This window comes from Lagenorhynchus albirostris, chromosome 13, assembly GCF_949774975.1.
Source record: "Lagenorhynchus albirostris chromosome 13, mLagAlb1.1, whole genome shotgun sequence".
Taxonomy (NCBI): domain Eukaryota; kingdom Metazoa; phylum Chordata; class Mammalia; order Artiodactyla; family Delphinidae; genus Lagenorhynchus; species Lagenorhynchus albirostris.
Window position 1 is genome coordinate 27,217,396 of NC_083107.1, and position 17,016 is coordinate 27,234,411.

General features: G+C 56.7%; 1 protein-coding gene across 1 annotated transcript in view; it reads left to right on the forward strand.

The window, feature by feature from the left end:
• The window catches only part of SFXN5 (sideroflexin 5), a 116,380-nt gene extending 106,761 nt beyond the window's left edge, over positions 1–9,619 (forward strand). Inside the window, 1 exon segment of the mRNA XM_060169120.1 lies at positions 6,479–9,619. Within this exon segment, the coding sequence (XP_060025103.1) occupies positions 6,479–6,556 (78 nt within the window). The 3' untranslated portion in view covers positions 6,557–9,619.
• Positions 9,620–17,016: the final 7,397 nt, after the last annotated feature.

A 17,016-nucleotide genomic window follows, 5' to 3' on the forward strand; every position in this document is an offset into this window, starting at 1 on the left:
GGCAAGTTGGTTCCGGACCTGGCAGAGGCCTCAGGCACACAGGGTCAGCCAGGTGCCGGCCTGGGCTTTGGACCTGTGTCAATGTCGCCACCACCTGTGGACCCTCAGAGGCCCAGACCCCTGGCCAGGAGCAGGAGGCCGCTTTGAGCCATGTCACAGGGTCACGCTGAACACCCCACCCCCCAGCCCAATGCCTTTGAAAAGGAGGCAGAAAAGCCACCAGAAGAAAGGCAAGTGGGAGGAACTTCTTTGTAGTAGGTAAAAGCCCCTGAAAGTGGGGCACAGGCCGGGGATCCAGTTTCCTGTTTATGTCTCGGCACCTTAGCTCCAGGTTCAAATATGTAAACTATCTGCTGGCTGCTGGCTGCAGGTGTGTGTGTGCTCTGGGGCTGCAGAAGCAGAGGTGATCCCAGATGCATTCCTGACTCTGGCCCCCCACCCAGGATGAGCCAGGAGACAGAGGCAAATAGCTCAGGGTTAACCCTTCCAGCGCCACGAAGGAAGCCCTTCAGGCTGCTCTAGGGGGCTCTGGGGCCAGCTGGGCCTGGGGGTGCTCCGGAGAGGCTCGTGCTTTGTGTTTGCTGCCTCTGACCTTAGATGCAACCGGAAATCTGGGGCTATCTGCTACAAGGGGCAGCAGGCTCTGAGCTGGGTCTGGAGGCTGGGGTTGGGGGCTCTGACAGGGTTAGGGTTAGGGTTAGGGTCTGAGAGGGGAGGGCATCCGGGTGAAGCTGTCTGGGAGCCAGGGTGCAGGTTCTGCCTGGGAGTCAGGGAGTGCTAGCAGGGCAATACTGCTCATCTCATGGCAAAGCGAGCCGTTTCCAACAGGCCCACGTCTTCTGGGCACCCCCAGTTCTGGGGCTGGAGGGTACCATCAGCCAGTGCTGATTGATCACTTCAGCCAGGGCTCTGGCTCCCCATACCAGACCCCGCCTTCCCTCGAGGTCCCCTGCTGAGTGACCATCGGGCACCTGGGGAGGAGTTCACCAGATGAATGGAGGGACCCACAGGTTCCTGCCGGCCCCCCACTGGCTGCCTGGACTGGGTCACCCCTTCTCCCTGTGGCCACTCCTTGCACAGCCTTCCTTCTCCTTGTCACCTTCTCCCCAGAGGAGGCCCCTCAGAGCTTATCTGTGGTCAAGCCCCTGCCCTTGGCCTACTACCCTGGGGCCCTAGTCTTTTCTGGGCTGATGATAATGACCCCTCCTTGCTGCGTCCGCTCCCCTCACTGGGCCTTGGGACCTCGCTCTGTCCACAACCCACCTCGGAGCCGCTGTGGCCACCACACCATTTGTTCTGCTGCTGACACAGAACACGGAGCCGGCTTCTGCTTCTTCCCTTACCCCAAGGGAACACACACCCGGTCCCTAACTCTGGGACCCTGAAGCTGGTTAGTTGCCCTCACTCAGTACTTGAATCTCATTCATGTACCAGCACAGCCCTGGATGTGATTTCTGTGGAGGGGACTCAGGCCCCCCACACCTCAGAGGGGTGATCTCCATGGGGTAGGCAGCATGGGGGTCCCTGCCCCAGCTTCCTCCGCTGAGCCCAGTGGTGAGGACCCTCAGTGGTCCCGACATCCATGAGCCCTCGGGGCGGTGAGCCATTGGCTCAACCCCCGGCTATGGTCAGAGAACTGGAGAGGTCTTAAGGAATGACCAGTTGAATTGGCCCAGGATGGAAGTGAGAGGCGGAGTGAGGGTTAGGAATTCTGGACTCTAGGGGGTCACCAACTCCCACCAAAATCCCTCTGCCAAGACCAAAGCCCAAAGCCTCTCAGCCCCCACCGGGGCCACAGGAAACTCTGTCTGCCTGGGGTTGCCATGCTGCCCTCCGTCACTGCCACCGCCCCTTGGGCTGGTCCCCCAAGGCCGCCATCATGGGCTTGTTCCCTATACCCGCCCCTCAAATGTGCCTGTTCCCCAGGCCTGGCGCCCTCCCCTGCCATCTGCTCTTCTGGGCAACTCCTCCACTCCAGGGCTCTGGCTGTGCTCACGTATCCAGGGCTCACTCTTCTGCCCAGGCCCCTGCCCAGAGCTCCTCCCCCAAGACCTGTCTGCCTCACTGGCTTCTCAAGCTGGGGGACCCAGGCCTACCACCCTCCCACCCTGACCCACCCCCCCATATTCCCCTGCCTCTGAGAATGGCGTCACCAGCCACCCAGGCTCCTGAGCTAGAATTAGGAATCATCCAACGCACAGTCATTCTCGACACCTCCCTCTCACCCCCACATGGAATTGGTCATCAACTCCTGTGGATTTCGTCTTAGAAAGGATCCCCAGCACACCCTCCTGGCAGCCCCCACGGGCAGCATCAGAGGGCAGGACTTGCCACCTCTCTCTGATTCCCTCAGCTGCCCCCTCACTCACCTCTCCAGCCCATCCTCCATGCTCACCACCACCAGCAAGACAGGGATCTTGGACCACCCCTGCTCAGGATCCTTCCGTGACTCCCCATTGCCCTCGAGTAAAATGCTGACACCTTCACGTGGCCTACGGGGACCTGCCTGCCCCAGCCCCACCTCCATTTCCTGCCACATTCCCAGCCTGCCCAGCATTGCCCACACCAAACATGCCATGCTGGCCAGCTTATGCTTTTCTCTTCCCCAGCAGGCTTTTCCTGCCCTCTCTTATCAAAACCTTCTGTTTCTTTCTGGCCTCCCTCCTCTGAGAAGTCTTCCTTCCTTGTTCTTTCATCAATGCATGGTAACCCCCACCCCCTCCCAGTTTCCATGGCACTTGGTTTGTCTCTCTGGGATCCATCTGCTTGCCTTTCTGACTCCTTCCCTAGACTTGAAGCTTCTCAAGGGCACGGGCTGCTCTGGTCCATCTCTGTGTGCCCAGCCCTGGTGTATGGAGTTGGCAGCTATAAACATCTGCTGACTTGAGGGCCGATGGAATTGAAATGAGAGGAAAAGGCTTAGATGCCAGCTCTGTCCCTAAACGCCTGCTCCTGAGTGGAGGGCCTCGTCCACTGCCCTCCCCCGCAGCCTTCCCATTGCCTGCGTCTCCCCACCCTGCTTCCCTCCTACCTGCTGCCCTCAGCACAGTTGGGAGCCTGGGTCTGCAACAGCCCCGCTGGGAGGGGGACGCCTTGGTCTCCACCAGGGCCAGTGCTCTCCAGGGAACGGGCCGAGTAGGCCGTGGCCCTGGCCCGTGGTCCTCCACTGTGGTGGTGAGCAGCCTCTCCGATTTTAATGCGGGCCTCAGTGCTTCAGTGAAAGCCGGCATGGGAAGTTGCTAATAATGGCACTAAAATAAAATATGCTACATCTGTTATGGGTAGCAGAACAAAATTAGCTGCTCACACCTCTGACATCCAAGATGTCTTAACTTAAAATACTCCTTGGCTTACTTTACATCATTTACTGATTATATTTAAAAGAAATACAATTTTGCAATTACTGTTCTTTCCAGCGTGATATCTATGCATCATTTTCCTTTTATGTTTATATATTTCTCCTTCATTAGTGCAGTCTGAAGGGTGATTAGGATTCTTCAAACATTTTACAGAGGTTAAACGTTGATTAAGATTTAATTATTACTGTAAATAGCTTGGAATGACATATGGTGCAAAAGCCTGACATATGTGCATTTGAATAAATGAAGTGCTATTTCCCAGGATGCCTCAGTAGCTGTTTAACAGCTTTCCCGAAGGGTTATGTTACACCTCATGGTAAGATTGCTGGGATGTTATATTTTGTTGGTTTTTGCAGCTGAAAGCTAAGAACAGTTTTCCAGTTTTTTAAAAACATTGAATATTTTAAATACCTAAATTGTTTTGCACAAATTTTTGCTAATTTGTCTAACTAGGTTAAACATTTTCAAAAGCATTTAGATTTTTAAGCGTGGGCGCTGTGCATTGTGTCAGTGGCAGCATGGGGACGAGGAGAGCTGGTGGGGTGGAGGGGACTCGGAGGCCGGCAGGGGTGTGGAGGGAGGAGGTGGTTTGAGGAGAGGGGGTGGGGAAGAGGCCTGGTCCCTGAGCCTCGCTCTTGTCTCTTTGGCCCTCTCAAGTGGCCTGGGTATTGGGGTGCCAGGGACTACAGGAAGAGGGTCCCCCTTCTCCAGGAACTTCACCGGGCCCACCGGCTGTAGCCCACACTGAATCCCCTCTTGTCTGGTCTCGGACATGACCGAGTTCTCTAAAAGCCCGTCCAGTCTATGGCACCTCCCGCCTACTACCCAGAGTTGCCACGTCTTGATGTATAGCAGGTACCTGGGACCAAGCTCAGCGAGCTGAGTTTCAAAGGCCCGGTGCTCCCTTGACTCGGTCCAGGGCAGGTGTCAGGCTGGGGCCCCCCACAGAGGGAGCGCCTCCCTCCCGGCTCCCTCAGGTTTGAGGGCTCAGGTGTCCCCACCAGATCAGTCCCTGGAGCTGCAGATCAACATCTGGGCGGCTGTGGAGCCTCCAGGGGGACCCCAACCTCCCAGTACCCTCTGCCTCTCTTCTTTCCGCTCACTGATTCAACACTTATGAACACCTACTGTCTCCCGGCACTGGGCCTTGAGGATGCAGGATGAACAAGATCACACCCTCGCTGCCTCATAGAGCTCGTGATCTAACGTGGAGAAGCGGGAGATGAGTGATCGGGCAGCCTTGAACCACATGCTACGACGGCTATACAAAGTGCAGGGGAGGGTGGGGCTGGAGAGGTGGCCGTACCCAGCCTGGATGAGGGAAGACGTCTAAAGCTGAGGGAACTGGGGTTGGGGAGGAGAGGAAGTGGCAGAGGGCAGCTCAGGCGAAGACTCGGGGTGGGAATAACCCAGTGTACCTGAGGCACGGTGATAAGCGGGTGTGCCGTGTCTCCAGTCCAAGGGACTGGGTGGTGAGGGGGAGGCTGGGGCTGGATCTTGAGGGATCCAGGGATCCCACTGGGTCCCTGAGGGCAGTGGGGCCAATGAGCCATTTCATAACAAAGAGAGGCATGGCCAGACTTGCAGCTGAGAAGGCTCCCGATGGCTGTGATGGGGGAGGGACTGGAGTGGGTGACACCTGAGGGGAGGGAAGGAGAGTGGAGGTCAGGAGGCCCCAGGGTCTCTGGCCAGAGCACCATTGGGTGGCGGTGTGGTTAGCAGGGGGCGGAGGGGGGGGAGGAGATGAGGAATTCTGTTCTGCTCTGGATGGGTTGAGTTTAAGTACCTGTGGGGCTATGTGCAGGGAAGAGGAACCCTGAGACCCTGAGAAGTGTCCAGTGGGTGTCACACAAAGGGAGCTGGCAGTAACCTTGGAGAGGAAGATTGTTGTGGAGCGTGGTAGGAGCAGAGGCCAGATTTGCTGTGGGTTGGAGAGTCAGTGGGAGGTGAGGAGATGGTGCTGGCCAGTGTGGAAGACGCCTTGAAAAAATGTGGCCATTGGAGGGGAGAGAGACCCGGTGGTAGCTGGAGCATAACAGAGGGTTAAGGGGAGGTTTTATGGGATGGGAGGTTCTCTGCTGATGAGCAGGAGGCAGTGGGCTGAAAAGGTGGGAAGGAGGGAGGGCAGTCCAGCGGTGGTCTCCAGAGTGGGGTCTTGGGAGGGAGGGATAGCCGCAGTGGGGCAGCTGGAGGGCAGGTCCGGAGCAGAGCGTGGACACAGGTAGGTCGTGGGTTTGACGAGAAGCTGAAGGGTGTCTTCTGATACCTTCTGTTTTCACTCCGAAGTAGGAAGATGAGTGCGGAGCTGAGGGTGGGGATGGCTGAGGACGGCAGAGGAGGTTTAAGGTGGCCTCTGCGGAGAATGGGAGAGGGAGTGGACCGGCCATGTGGCCCAGGGCTGGGGACTGTCTGGCCACTGTGAGGGTCCAGCCAAAGTCAGGGGCAGTGAATGTTGAGTGGTCTCTGCTAGGTGGTCAGGTTTAAGTGGAGAGAAGGTAGATGCATAATTGGGTTCCTCCAAAGCAGGGCTTCTGCCAGTCAGGCCAGAAGGGCCTTGCAGCTCGGAGAGGCTGACGTGGTTGGCCCTTTGCGTCCAGGTTGGAGGGGGAGGTTGTGAAGACGGAGCCGTAGGGAGTCTGGGGCTGGGGTCTTGGTGGTCCAAAAATGGATAGGGAGAGTGAGTGGGGTGCTGGAAGGACAGGGGATGGTGGGGTCCAAGAGGGTGGGGTTTGGATTTAAGGAGTCTGGATGGAGCAGCCCTGGGGGTGACCAGGCCCAGGGTGTGTCCTGGGAGTGGTCTATGCAGCACTGGGGACAAGGTCCTTGGAGATGAGGGAGACAGAGAGCTCAGAGGGTAGGACGTTCCCCAACATGGATGTGCTGGCAGAGTAAGAGACATGACCTGGGCTGGAAGGGGTATCGTGAGCCCCTGGGCCGAAGAGCAGCAAAGAAGGAAGATGTATCATTGGGCAGCACACGTGGGCCCTGGCTGGGGTGCTGGGGGCAGAGGGGAGAAGTGTGGGCACCGGGTGGTCCTAACTGCTACTCCCAGCTCCCCACTCATCCCTTCCCTCCCATCCCCCTCACCTTTCCTCTCTCTGTTCTCACTCTCTTCTCAGATCGAAACGACCCAGTTAGAGCCTGAGATTGCCCGGGCCACGAGCAGCCGGACAGTGGTGTACAACAAGGGGCTGTGAGCGGTGGCCGGCCGGCCTGGGGGACGGAGCGTTGTCCAGGCCGGGAGTTGGGGGTAGAGAAGGAGTCCCGTGGGCTGCACCTACAGGGAGAGGCCAGCTGACCCCCCAGTCCTGGGCTACCTGTGGGAGCCCTCCCCGCACAGTGGTAGGGAGACTAATCTATTCACACTTTAACATAAGGGGCAGGAATTCTGACACATTTACTACGAAAAATAATCAAGTACATTTCTGGGCCTTATGTGGGGTTGTCAGAACTCTACTTAGCACAATTATGTGTGAAGCTGAAAAACTGTAGAGTGCCCACGGGGTAGGATTAGGATCCTTTTATACTTTGGTTTCTTTTTTCTTTTTCTTTTTTATCAGAATCAAGCCTTGGTTACAGCTGCCCGGATGCAACAGGTGGTGGGCGGAGTGGGCCTGGTGGCCTTGGTGGCCTGGCTGGTAGATTTAAGATATTACTGTGGCCAGGCCCGATAGCTCCCTGGGCTGTGCTGGGCTGTGCTGGGCGGGACTAGGGAGGGGAGGGGAGCCAGTCTACACTTCACAGGATGAACCAGCTGTGACTGAGGTCCTCAGGAGGTGGCCCAGGAAGTCAAGGGGCACTGGAGGCCTCTAGAAGATTCCTTGGGCAGCTGGCTCTGAGTGTGACCAGCCTTCATGCCACACCTACAGAACCAGTTCCTCTGCATGAAGCCCAGTGACACACTGAGGCTGGTGTCACCCTCCACGGAGCCCTGATCCATTTGAGACCCGGAGATGACCCCAGCTCCAGGCAGGAAGTCCTAAGAAAGAATTATGCTTGGCGGGAACCGTGGCCTGCCCTCTGCCCTCTGCGGGAAGATCTTTCTTCCAGGCACAGGCTGGAAGCTGGGCGTTGGGACTGAGGGTAGGGCTGGAGCCAGGCTGACTGCTGTCCTTTCCAGCCACTGGGCCACCTGCCCCAGCCCACCATTTCCTGAGCAGGAGGGTCTCGTGCCTGACAGTGCAAAGCCCAGATCTCTAGGCATCTACCTGAGAGCATCAACCCAGGAACAGCAGGCCCCAGCTCTGGCACTGATGGGCTGTGTGACCTTGGACGTGTCCACTACCTTCACTGAGTCTCCACTCCCTGTCCGGAACCAGAGGACTGGATTGAGGGGTTCCCACCTGCTCTTCCAGCTAGACTTTGTCTTTGCCTGTCCTGCTCAGTTGCTGGGCATCCCAGGCATATCCCCAGCGTGGACACTGGACTGGGAATGGGGCAGGCTCCCTTGGAAATGGCCAGCTGTTGGCCTCAGAACCTGGACCTCGCCCTTCTGTATGTGAACACACATTCCTGGAGCACTTGACCTTTGCCAAACACTTTACAGGTCTGAGGGAAGAGGCAGCGTGCATGCCTGGGCCTGAGTGTAGGCCCACATGCTCGTGCCGCTGCCTCTCACCCTGCATGGGCCTCCGAGGCCCGTTGCCGCTGGCTCTCATTTGCAGGCCAGGAGAGGGGAGAGTGCTGCAGGAGCTTTGCAGAGGAAGCAGGGCCTGAGGTGGGGGTGAACAAGGTAAGCCCCCTGACCCCCATCTGAAAGGCCCAAACAAAGCGGAAGCCTGGGCCTCCATGCATCCCTCACCTGACCCCAACTTGAATGGAGCCCTTGATATGCAACCAAAGGGCCTCTGCTTCCCTGGCGACTTCATCTGGGGAGAGACCTGGCTGGAGATGAACACATGCACTTGCAGGAAAAGGCTATTGCAGGATGGCAAGGGCGTGGCCATGGGTGGCTCTTGCCATCTTTAGGGCAGGGTAGTTGTGAGGTGCATTGATACCATGCACTCCTCAGAAGCCCCTGCTGCCCTCACCACCCAGGCAGGCCGTGGTGCCCCCCAGCTAGCTCTGCAGGATGCTTCCCCGAGGGCTCCCCACTCTCCTAAGGAGCAGCCCACCCACTGCCCATCAGGAAAAGGAGACGGCAGAGACAGGCACAGAGGACACAAGAGCAGAGGGGGTACCACAGTGTTGGAGGGGCAGGTCGTTTTTAGCTAATCCTGCCATAATGTGAATGTGCCCGTGACTGGGGGCTGGGCATGTCTGGGTCCTCTTTTGAAAAGCTCACTTCAAACTCACCTTGCCCCACCTCTCATAGGGTCTTGTTCTTTTGCACTTTATACCTTGGGACCAAAACTGCTCACCCCAGCTCTACTCCCACCCCGTCCAGGGGCCTGGCAGAGATGGGGTCTTTCCAACTCTGCCTCTGTGCTGGTTGCCCCTGCCCAGCCCCACCCCTGCCCAAGCCTTGGGAGCCCTGTGGCCTCGACATCTCATAACCTACTTACTTTGTCTCCTAGATGCTTTCTGGTCATGCTCCCAATGCAATTTCACATGAGCTAAGGGGGTTTCTCCTGGGGAGTGGGAGGGGTGGGTGGCAAAGAATCCTTGTAGCTCAGGGTAATTGTGACAGAGGTTCAGGCGGCCATGCTGCTAAGTCCTGGCCTGGCTGCAAAAAATACCATGAGGGGAAGCTTTTGGCCAACATCCATCCTCTACTCTGCTGAGGACAGAGGAAGGGAGGCCTCGTGGGCAGATTGGTTCATAACTAGGGGTGGTGGGAAGGCTGAGCCAGGATCCACTGAGGTCTGGGCCTGGCCCAGCTGTGCCAGAAGACAGGGCACACCTGCAGCTGGCTCTCTCTAGCCCTGTGTACCCTCCTCTGGTCACTTCAAACATTCCCTCAGGCTTGGGGATGCCCTTCTCCTATTCCAGAGAGCGATCTTAGAGCACAGGAACTAAAAGCCCAAGATGTCAAGATAACCAACAGACCCCTTTTCCAACTCCAGACTGTGAGCCAGCTGGTCTCCTGTCCTGGGCCTCTAGCCTGGGAGCAGGGTGACGTCCTGAGAGGACAAGGGCAGTGGACAGAAGCAAGGTGGTTTTCTAGCCCTGGGCCAGTGTGAGTGAGACACCAGCACACACGCCTTGGCCACTCCCAGGGGACTTTGCAGTGTCTTTTTAACCTTCTCAGAAAATTTCTCAATCTCTGTGATTTATGTAATACTAATGAGCTGTGGGCAATAAATGATGGATTTAAAGCATCAGGGCTTGGCTTTGTGAATTGTGGGTGGGAGAGGTAGGGGTTGGGAAACAGTGGGAACAAGCCAAGTGCTGACTGAGGATTTTGTGAGAAGGGCCCTGAGGAAGGTGCAGACCCAGGCTCCAGGAGGGGTCAAGCCTGCTAGGAGGCCCAAAGGGAAAGAGACAAAAGGACGGTGGGGCATGTGAGGGCAGGAAGCAGGACAGAGCGGGTGAGCTGAAACTCTGCAGAAAGACCCTTTACAGAGTGGTGGCTGAGGGAAGGGCTCACTAAGGGCCCCACTGCAAGGAACTGAGTAGAAGAGGGATTTTGGTAGATTCTTGGCTACTGATATCCAGGGGACGAGGGGCATTCTGGACTGCCTGGGGGCCCGGAGGGACTTCACAGGGAGAAGAGGTTTGAGCCCGGTGGAAAGGTACCTGATATTGGCAGTGGTGCGTGGCACCATCCCTGGGAACTCTGCCCCTTCCTGACTCCTCCACAGTCCCTCGGGGCCAGGCCTCAGCCACCTCCTGACAGCTTTGCCTCCTCCAACTCCAGGCAGCTCCCAGAGTTCCTGAGGGAGTGAGACCTGGCTTCTTCTCTGGGACCTCCAAGCATCTTCCAAGCCTGCAGGGAGAAGCTGATGGCCTCCTCTGCCAGGAGGATAATGTAGCGGAGGTGGGGCTCATGGCTGGGGTAGGGCAGACCCGGGTTCCAGCCCCAGTTTGGCCCCAGCCCGACTGTGACTTCTAGCCAGTCGCCTCCTTTATTCACCCATTCATTCAGTCAGATGTTTATGGAACATCTCCAGCAGAGCCTTGGTGTCCTTAGCTATAAAACGTAAAGAACAGCATCACTCGCTGGACTGGTGTAAGGGTGGAAGAGACCAGGTAAGGAACGAACCCAGACGCTTCTCCCACACCTCCCAGGTGTCGGGGGGCTGCTGCCTCCCTTTACCTGGGCGCTGGACCTCCCTAGGAGGGTGGGAGGAGGGAAAGGGATGGGGGAGGGGTCTGTTCTCAAAGTGATACTTTTAGGTCAGGGGGCTTCTGGTCTCAGGGGAATTTCTTTGCTAAGAGCCTCACTGGCCACAGCCCCCATCCGGATGGAAATCCTTGACTCTCAGAAAAGACACAAATCCCTCCTGGGAGCTGTTTGTTGTTTTTAGCTAGTTTGGGGGCTCAGCTTCTGCCTAGCCCGGAGATCATTAACACTCCAGGAATGTGGCTTCCCCTGGCCCCATCCCCATCCGCTGGCCCCTAGGGCCTCCCTCCTCCCACCCAGGCCATGGTTAGAAGGAGAGTCAGAATGCTAGCGGATGAGGGCAGTGATGAGTGACCCTTTCCCAAGGCCCTGGGGAGCCGGCTTCCCCTGTCCTCCAGAACTGCTGCTGCCCCTGCTATCTCACCCATTCCACTGGCATTGGTTAGCCCCCCAAACAGGAAAGTCTCAGCCATTCCCTGAAAGGCCTAACCCCCACATGCTTCCCTGCAGTACCAGGTGTCTCTCTCAGGCAGTGGCCCAGAAGTGTTTGTTCTCCATGTCCCATTCCGAGGTAGGTGCCGGCAGCTTGTCCAGGTCGGAGCTTGGCCCCTTTCCGACAAGGACACCTCCTCAGCCAGAGCAAGAATCTGGAGACCTACCTCACCCTAGTCCCCTGGGCCTTTCAGAAGGGTAGAGAGAAGGAAGGAGAGAACAAAATGGGGAAAGAGAAGGTGTACAAATGGGCAGACATACAGAGATACCAGATGTCCCCGTTAAAGACCCCATGCAAATCCAGCGGGTAAATGAGGGAAGGGGGCTGCCATCAGTCCCCAGCCACCTGAGCTGGTTCTCCTTCTCTTCACATGTGAGCATGGCAGAGGGAGGGACAGTACAGCAGGGCCCTCGCTCTCCAGAAGTGAGCTGCAGGAAGACACCGGAGACATAAGTGAGCCAGGGGCTGCAGCGCCAAGGAGGCTGGGAGCCACTGGAGGCTTTAAGTGGAGAAGTAGATTCATCTGTCAACGGAGTGGAGTGTGGTGGGAAAAGGCAAGACTGCTGGGGAGACCGGGGAAGAGGCCATTGTGGCAGTCAAGGTGAGGGAAGATGGGGCCTGGACCAGGTGGTGGGATGGGGATGGAGAGAAGTGAAGAGATTCAGAACTGCTTAGCTCTTGCCGATCGATTGTGGAAAGGATGGCAGAGAAAAGTCAAAGGTGGCCCCAGTTTCTTGGATTGGGCAGCTGAGGACGTAGATGGTGGTGCCATTTCTCAGAGCTTAGGAACAGAGAAGGAAGAACAAATCTGCAGAGAAGATGGTCCATTCTGTTCTGCAAGTTATTAGAGGTTCCTATGAGATAACCAAGTCAAGATGTCAGGAGACAATTGAGTGTGCTTGTCTGGAGTTCAGGAGGCAGGGTGGGACTGGATGTGTAGATTGGCATGTTATCCATTTATTGAGAGTACCTGGAGCTAAAGGAACAGAGGCAACTACCTCTGTGACTCAGGGGGAGTACGTGGCGGGGAGAAGAGGATGACTGGTTTGGAACCTCAAGGAGTCCCCATCTGTGAGGCCTGCTAAGACGCTCAGCTACAAGAAAGGTGCTGTGGGCTGAATTATGTCCCCCCGGTATGTTGAAGTCCCAACCCCCAGTATCTCGGAATGTGACTCTATTTGGAGGTGCGATCTTTAAAGAGGTAATTAAGTTAAAATGAGATCAATTAGGATGGGCCCTAACCCTACCAATATGACTGGTGTCCTTATAAGAAGGGGAAATTTGGACATAGACAGGCATAGAGGGAGAACACCGTGTGAACACGAAGACAGCCACCTGCAAGCCAAGGAGAGAAACCTCAGAAGAAAACAACCCTGCTGGCACTTTGATCTCGGACTTCTAGCCTCTAGAACTGTGAGAAAATAAATTTCTGTTGTTTAAGCCATCCAGTGTGCGGTGCTTGTCATGGCAGCCCTAGCAGATTAATACAAGAGGTGAGAGGAAGATAAGCAGAGTGTGGTATCCCAGAGGACAAGAGATGAGAATGCTTCAAGTGGGAGAGGTTGTCCACATATTTAATAGGTGCTGAGAGTTGAAGGAAAATGAAGACCAGGCTGTGTCTCTTGGAAGGACCTGAAGAGAATGGTCTCAGTGGAGCGTGGTCGAGGCAAAAGCCAGATCTCCCTGGGCTGAGAAGTTAGCAGGACTCCCACTGACTGCCAATGCAGAGAATTCTTTAAAGAGATTTGGTTGTGAGTTGGGCAGAGAGACATGACGATGGCTACAGCATCACATGGGGCTAAGGGAGGGCTTTAGAAGGGTGGCTGTAAACTCAAAACTCTAAAGGGTGAGAGTGGAAGAGACTGTAAAGGCAGGAAAGAGGAAGAACCACCCAGAAGTGGGTCCCCAGGCGGGGCAGGGAGGATCTTGGCTGATAACAGGAGGCAAGTGGAGAGAATGAGTTGGATGCAGGCAGCGTGGGTCTGAGGGTGGGAAGCAGGGGGTGGGGGAGGCTAGCTTCCCTGACCCCTCCAGATCCACTCTGCTACCTTCTCCCCCACTCTCCGTCTCAGGAGGCTGACTCATAGCACTCGCTGTCTGGCTCCCGCCATCGGGAGTCAACGGCAGGAAACTGGAGAATTGGAGGAGAGGGGGCTTTATTCCCCCTAGAATCCCCTCTTGCTGTAGACACAACTCCTGTTTGGGGTCCTCTCCGGCCAGCTGTCCTCTCAGTTCTGTTTGGCACCTGCTCCTGCCCTTGGCCCCTTCAGGGCTAAGGGCCACATGGATTCCCAATGGTTGCTAGTCTTGGGGTCCTGTAGCATCTCGTGTTGGTTTCCCAAAATTTGTTGATTGCCCTTTATTCAACTCTCCTCAAAGCGCTTCCATTTGAAGAGACCATCTCTTTCTACTGGGCCCCTGACTGATATGAAGGTGTTCCCTTCTAGTGCTTCTAGATGGAAGTAAGTTCCTCTGCTGAGGGTAAGGGGGGAAATGAGGTTTGGGAGAGAACCTTGGGGAGAGGTTTGAGACATTCCTGTGGAGAATGGGAGTGGACTTATTAATAAGGGTGAGGCCTCAGCTGAGGGGTGCCATGCAGCCCGCTTGCCTGATGTCCTCACAGACTCAGCTGCAAGGGCAGATGGGGAAAGAGGTTCAAGCAAGTCTGTGATTTCAGGCAGGTGCTACTAAGGAACAGCGGGACAAGGGGATGTCATAGAGAAAATGGGCCCATGAGGTCAAAGCATGGTTGTAGAGGAAAGCTGTGTGAGTGAGAGGAAAGAACGTGTGGTCTGAGAGGAAAGGACATCTGAACGTGCGATTGGAAAGAAGACGCAATCCTGGGCTCTGATACACCCTGAGAGTGGGTGGTGATGAGAAAGGAAGGGGGTGAGAGGTTGGGGTGCCGGGTGGGTTATCCATGTAGACCCTCAGGTCTTGGGGAGACAGGAGAACCAGGGGCCGGTAGGCACAGTCTTTGACAAATGAGGGGGCTGACCGGGACCTGCAACCACACACCCACACACGCCCACACGGTCACACTCACATACGCACGCCCACAGCCCTCCCAGACGCTCCCAGACACCCTCACACGCACTCACCCTCACACACGCCCCAGACAGCAGATGGGGCGCTTGGGTAATTGGTTAAACCTGTTCCCGATGTCTGGCTCCGCACTGGCAGTGCCTGTCTGACAAGAAAGCTGGCTGGGCCTGCACCGCTCAGCCTGCTGGCCCCCCTGCCCCTCCCCCTGGGCGGCTGCCCCAGAGCAGGGGCTCCAGAGAGGCCTATGGGTCCGGCCCGGCTCCCTCCTGGGCAGAACACAGTTCACGAGGCGAGGGTTCAACAAAGCTGCACGGGAAGCTATCCCAGCACCAGTGAGGAGGAGCTGATGTAAACCAGGGTGTCAAGATGCTGAGAGCAAGGGCCATGGCTGCAGACTGCCCACAGGAACCAAGCTCGGAAAGTCCCACGGTCAAGGGGACGTGAAAAGATCATTCCCTGAAAGGAAGGCACGAAGCTTAGGCCACCAGAGCTGAGGATAGCTCCCTGTGATCCCTCCACTTCAGCCACATGCAACGTGGGGTTCTCAAGGTGCTCGTCAACAATAGCTCAGCCGGTGGGGCTCTGCTGGGCCCAGGCCAGCCCCACCGAGGGGCCGTGACCGGGCCGGCTTGCTCAGGGAAGGCCTACTGAGCGCTGCTGTCTACCCGTCCTCGTGCTCACCTCTGCAGGGCCCTGATCTCCGGAGGGAGGAACGGTCGGGGGAAGGAAGGGAGCATCATTCCTCGGCTGCTTCTCCCCTTCCCAGCTGCATCTGTGTCTCTTCGAGAGAGACTTTGGTTTGTTCCCTGGAGAGGGCCCAAAAACTCCCAAATTAGCAAACCTGGCAAGCCCACAGCTCAGAAAATAGTTCATCCTGATTCCATGTTTTTCAGGCTCACAGAAGCCTTTATTAATGAAGTCACAACACCAATATTTACCGTCTGCGGGGAGAGGCACAACATGAGGGCATGGACGGGAGTGCGGCGGGGACTCCCGCCCCACCCCTTGCGGGCCTGGCCTAGGAAGATTGGCAGGTTTCTCTGGGTCTTTTCCAGCCCTTTATCTGGATGACAGGGGTGCTCTGCTGTGATCTTCCTGCACTCCCTCCCCCACCAAGTGAGAGGAACAATTTACCCATTCCTCCGCCCTGGGATGGTGCCAAAAAATGCCTCCTCTTCTTACCTTCACCCCACCTGTGCATACCTGCTCCCCAGAGGCTATCCAACCTGCCTGGCAGTGAGAGTCCACTGTGAGGTTCAACTTGGACTCTCCTGGTTGATGTCTGGGGAGGGCGTTGGGATGGGACACAGCCCGTTGGTTTCTAGCATTGACTGGACCCAGGAGAGACACTGACAGTCCCAGCAGCAGGACCTTCTGTGCTTTGATCCCTGCATGTGCCCCAGGCAACAAGGCTTGGCCCTTGACTTCTTTCCAATGACTTCAACATTGATCAACCCCCCCCCCCCGCCCCCAGGACATTCTAGGCGCCAAGAATAGGATAAGTAAAGGCACAGCACAGGCCAAACACGTGGCTCACCGGGGGATGGGGATGACGTGGGTGAGACTGAAGCAGAGGGCACCAGTAGCAAAGGAGGAGAGGCCAAGGGTGGGAAAGAAGGGAGCAGAGTGGGGGCCTGAGGAAGGGGGTGGCGTGGTCCTCTTTGAGCTTGAGGATGAGAACCCTAGCCTCAGCACGCAGGTCCTCCTTTGAAGTGGGCCTCATCCTTGACATCTGCACAAACCTCATTATGCCTCCCACCCCTGCCCTCCCCTCCCAAACCCCCGGGATCCATGTACACTGTTTCCCAAGGTAGAAGAAACCTTGGCTGTTGGTGAAGGTGGGCAATCCTGGAAGACAGCAAGTGGGGCCGTGAGTCAGCTGTGAACACGTTGGGTTTGAGGTGCTGGGGAGTGTGGAGGGCAGCAGGCAGCCGGCTCATAGGTTTGCAGCTCAGCAGAGGTTGGCTGGAGGCATTGGCTGGGAAGCAAAGAGAAGTCCTGGAGGTGGATGCAAAGGCCCAGGCAGAGGGCACAGTGAGGGAGGCGGGAGGAGCACGGACTGACCCCGAGGTGGACAGAGGCGACGGGACAGGGATAAAACTGGGGAGGACTCAGAAAGGCAGGAAGAGGTGTCAGAGGTACTGAAGTGAAGGCAGGGAGGGGTGGGGGAGGGAATGGCCAGAAGATGAGGAGCAGTGAAGCCAGACAGGAGGTGTGGAGTCTGGCCACAAGGGTGGCAGTAACTGGTTGGTGGCGGTCATGAGCATCAGCCCAGTGGTGAGACAGAGGAGGGAGAGAGCAAGGGGTTGGGTAGCACACGGGAGCTGAAGAGGTAGAGGCAGGTCTGGACATCGTAAGGGAAAGGGTGTTAGGAATACAGGTTTTGTTTCTTAGGATGAAGGAAGACATGATGTGTGACAAGCAGGAAAGACAAGTGGACAAACTGGAGGCAGATGAACTAAGGAGATCAGCGGGTCGGGCCTCGAGCTCTTTGCCAGGCTGGGAGGCCCTGAGCCCTCGGGAACCAGGTGCAAGCTCGGCCTCAAGCGGAGGTCCGAAGCTTTCTTCTGAAGCTTTCATCTGCCGAGAGGGTGGGGAGGGGGGGCTCTCCAGGGACAGGTGAGCACCCTGGTGGGGCCAGGACCTGCGGCAGGGACTGTCAGCCTCTGTGCATGGCGTGCCCTCAACCCAGCCCCCAACACTCCCCGTTTCCTCTGTTTTCCCCTCAACTGGAGAAGCCACCAGAGCCCTACGCATGGGCAAGTACAGACGCTCTCTCCTCCCTGACTCACCTGGGCCTGATTCCCACTGCTCATTAAGTTTGGAGAGACTTGAGCATAGCCTCCCTCAAGACACAGGGTGGTCCTTCCCTACATCTAGCCTCAGGTTCTCTT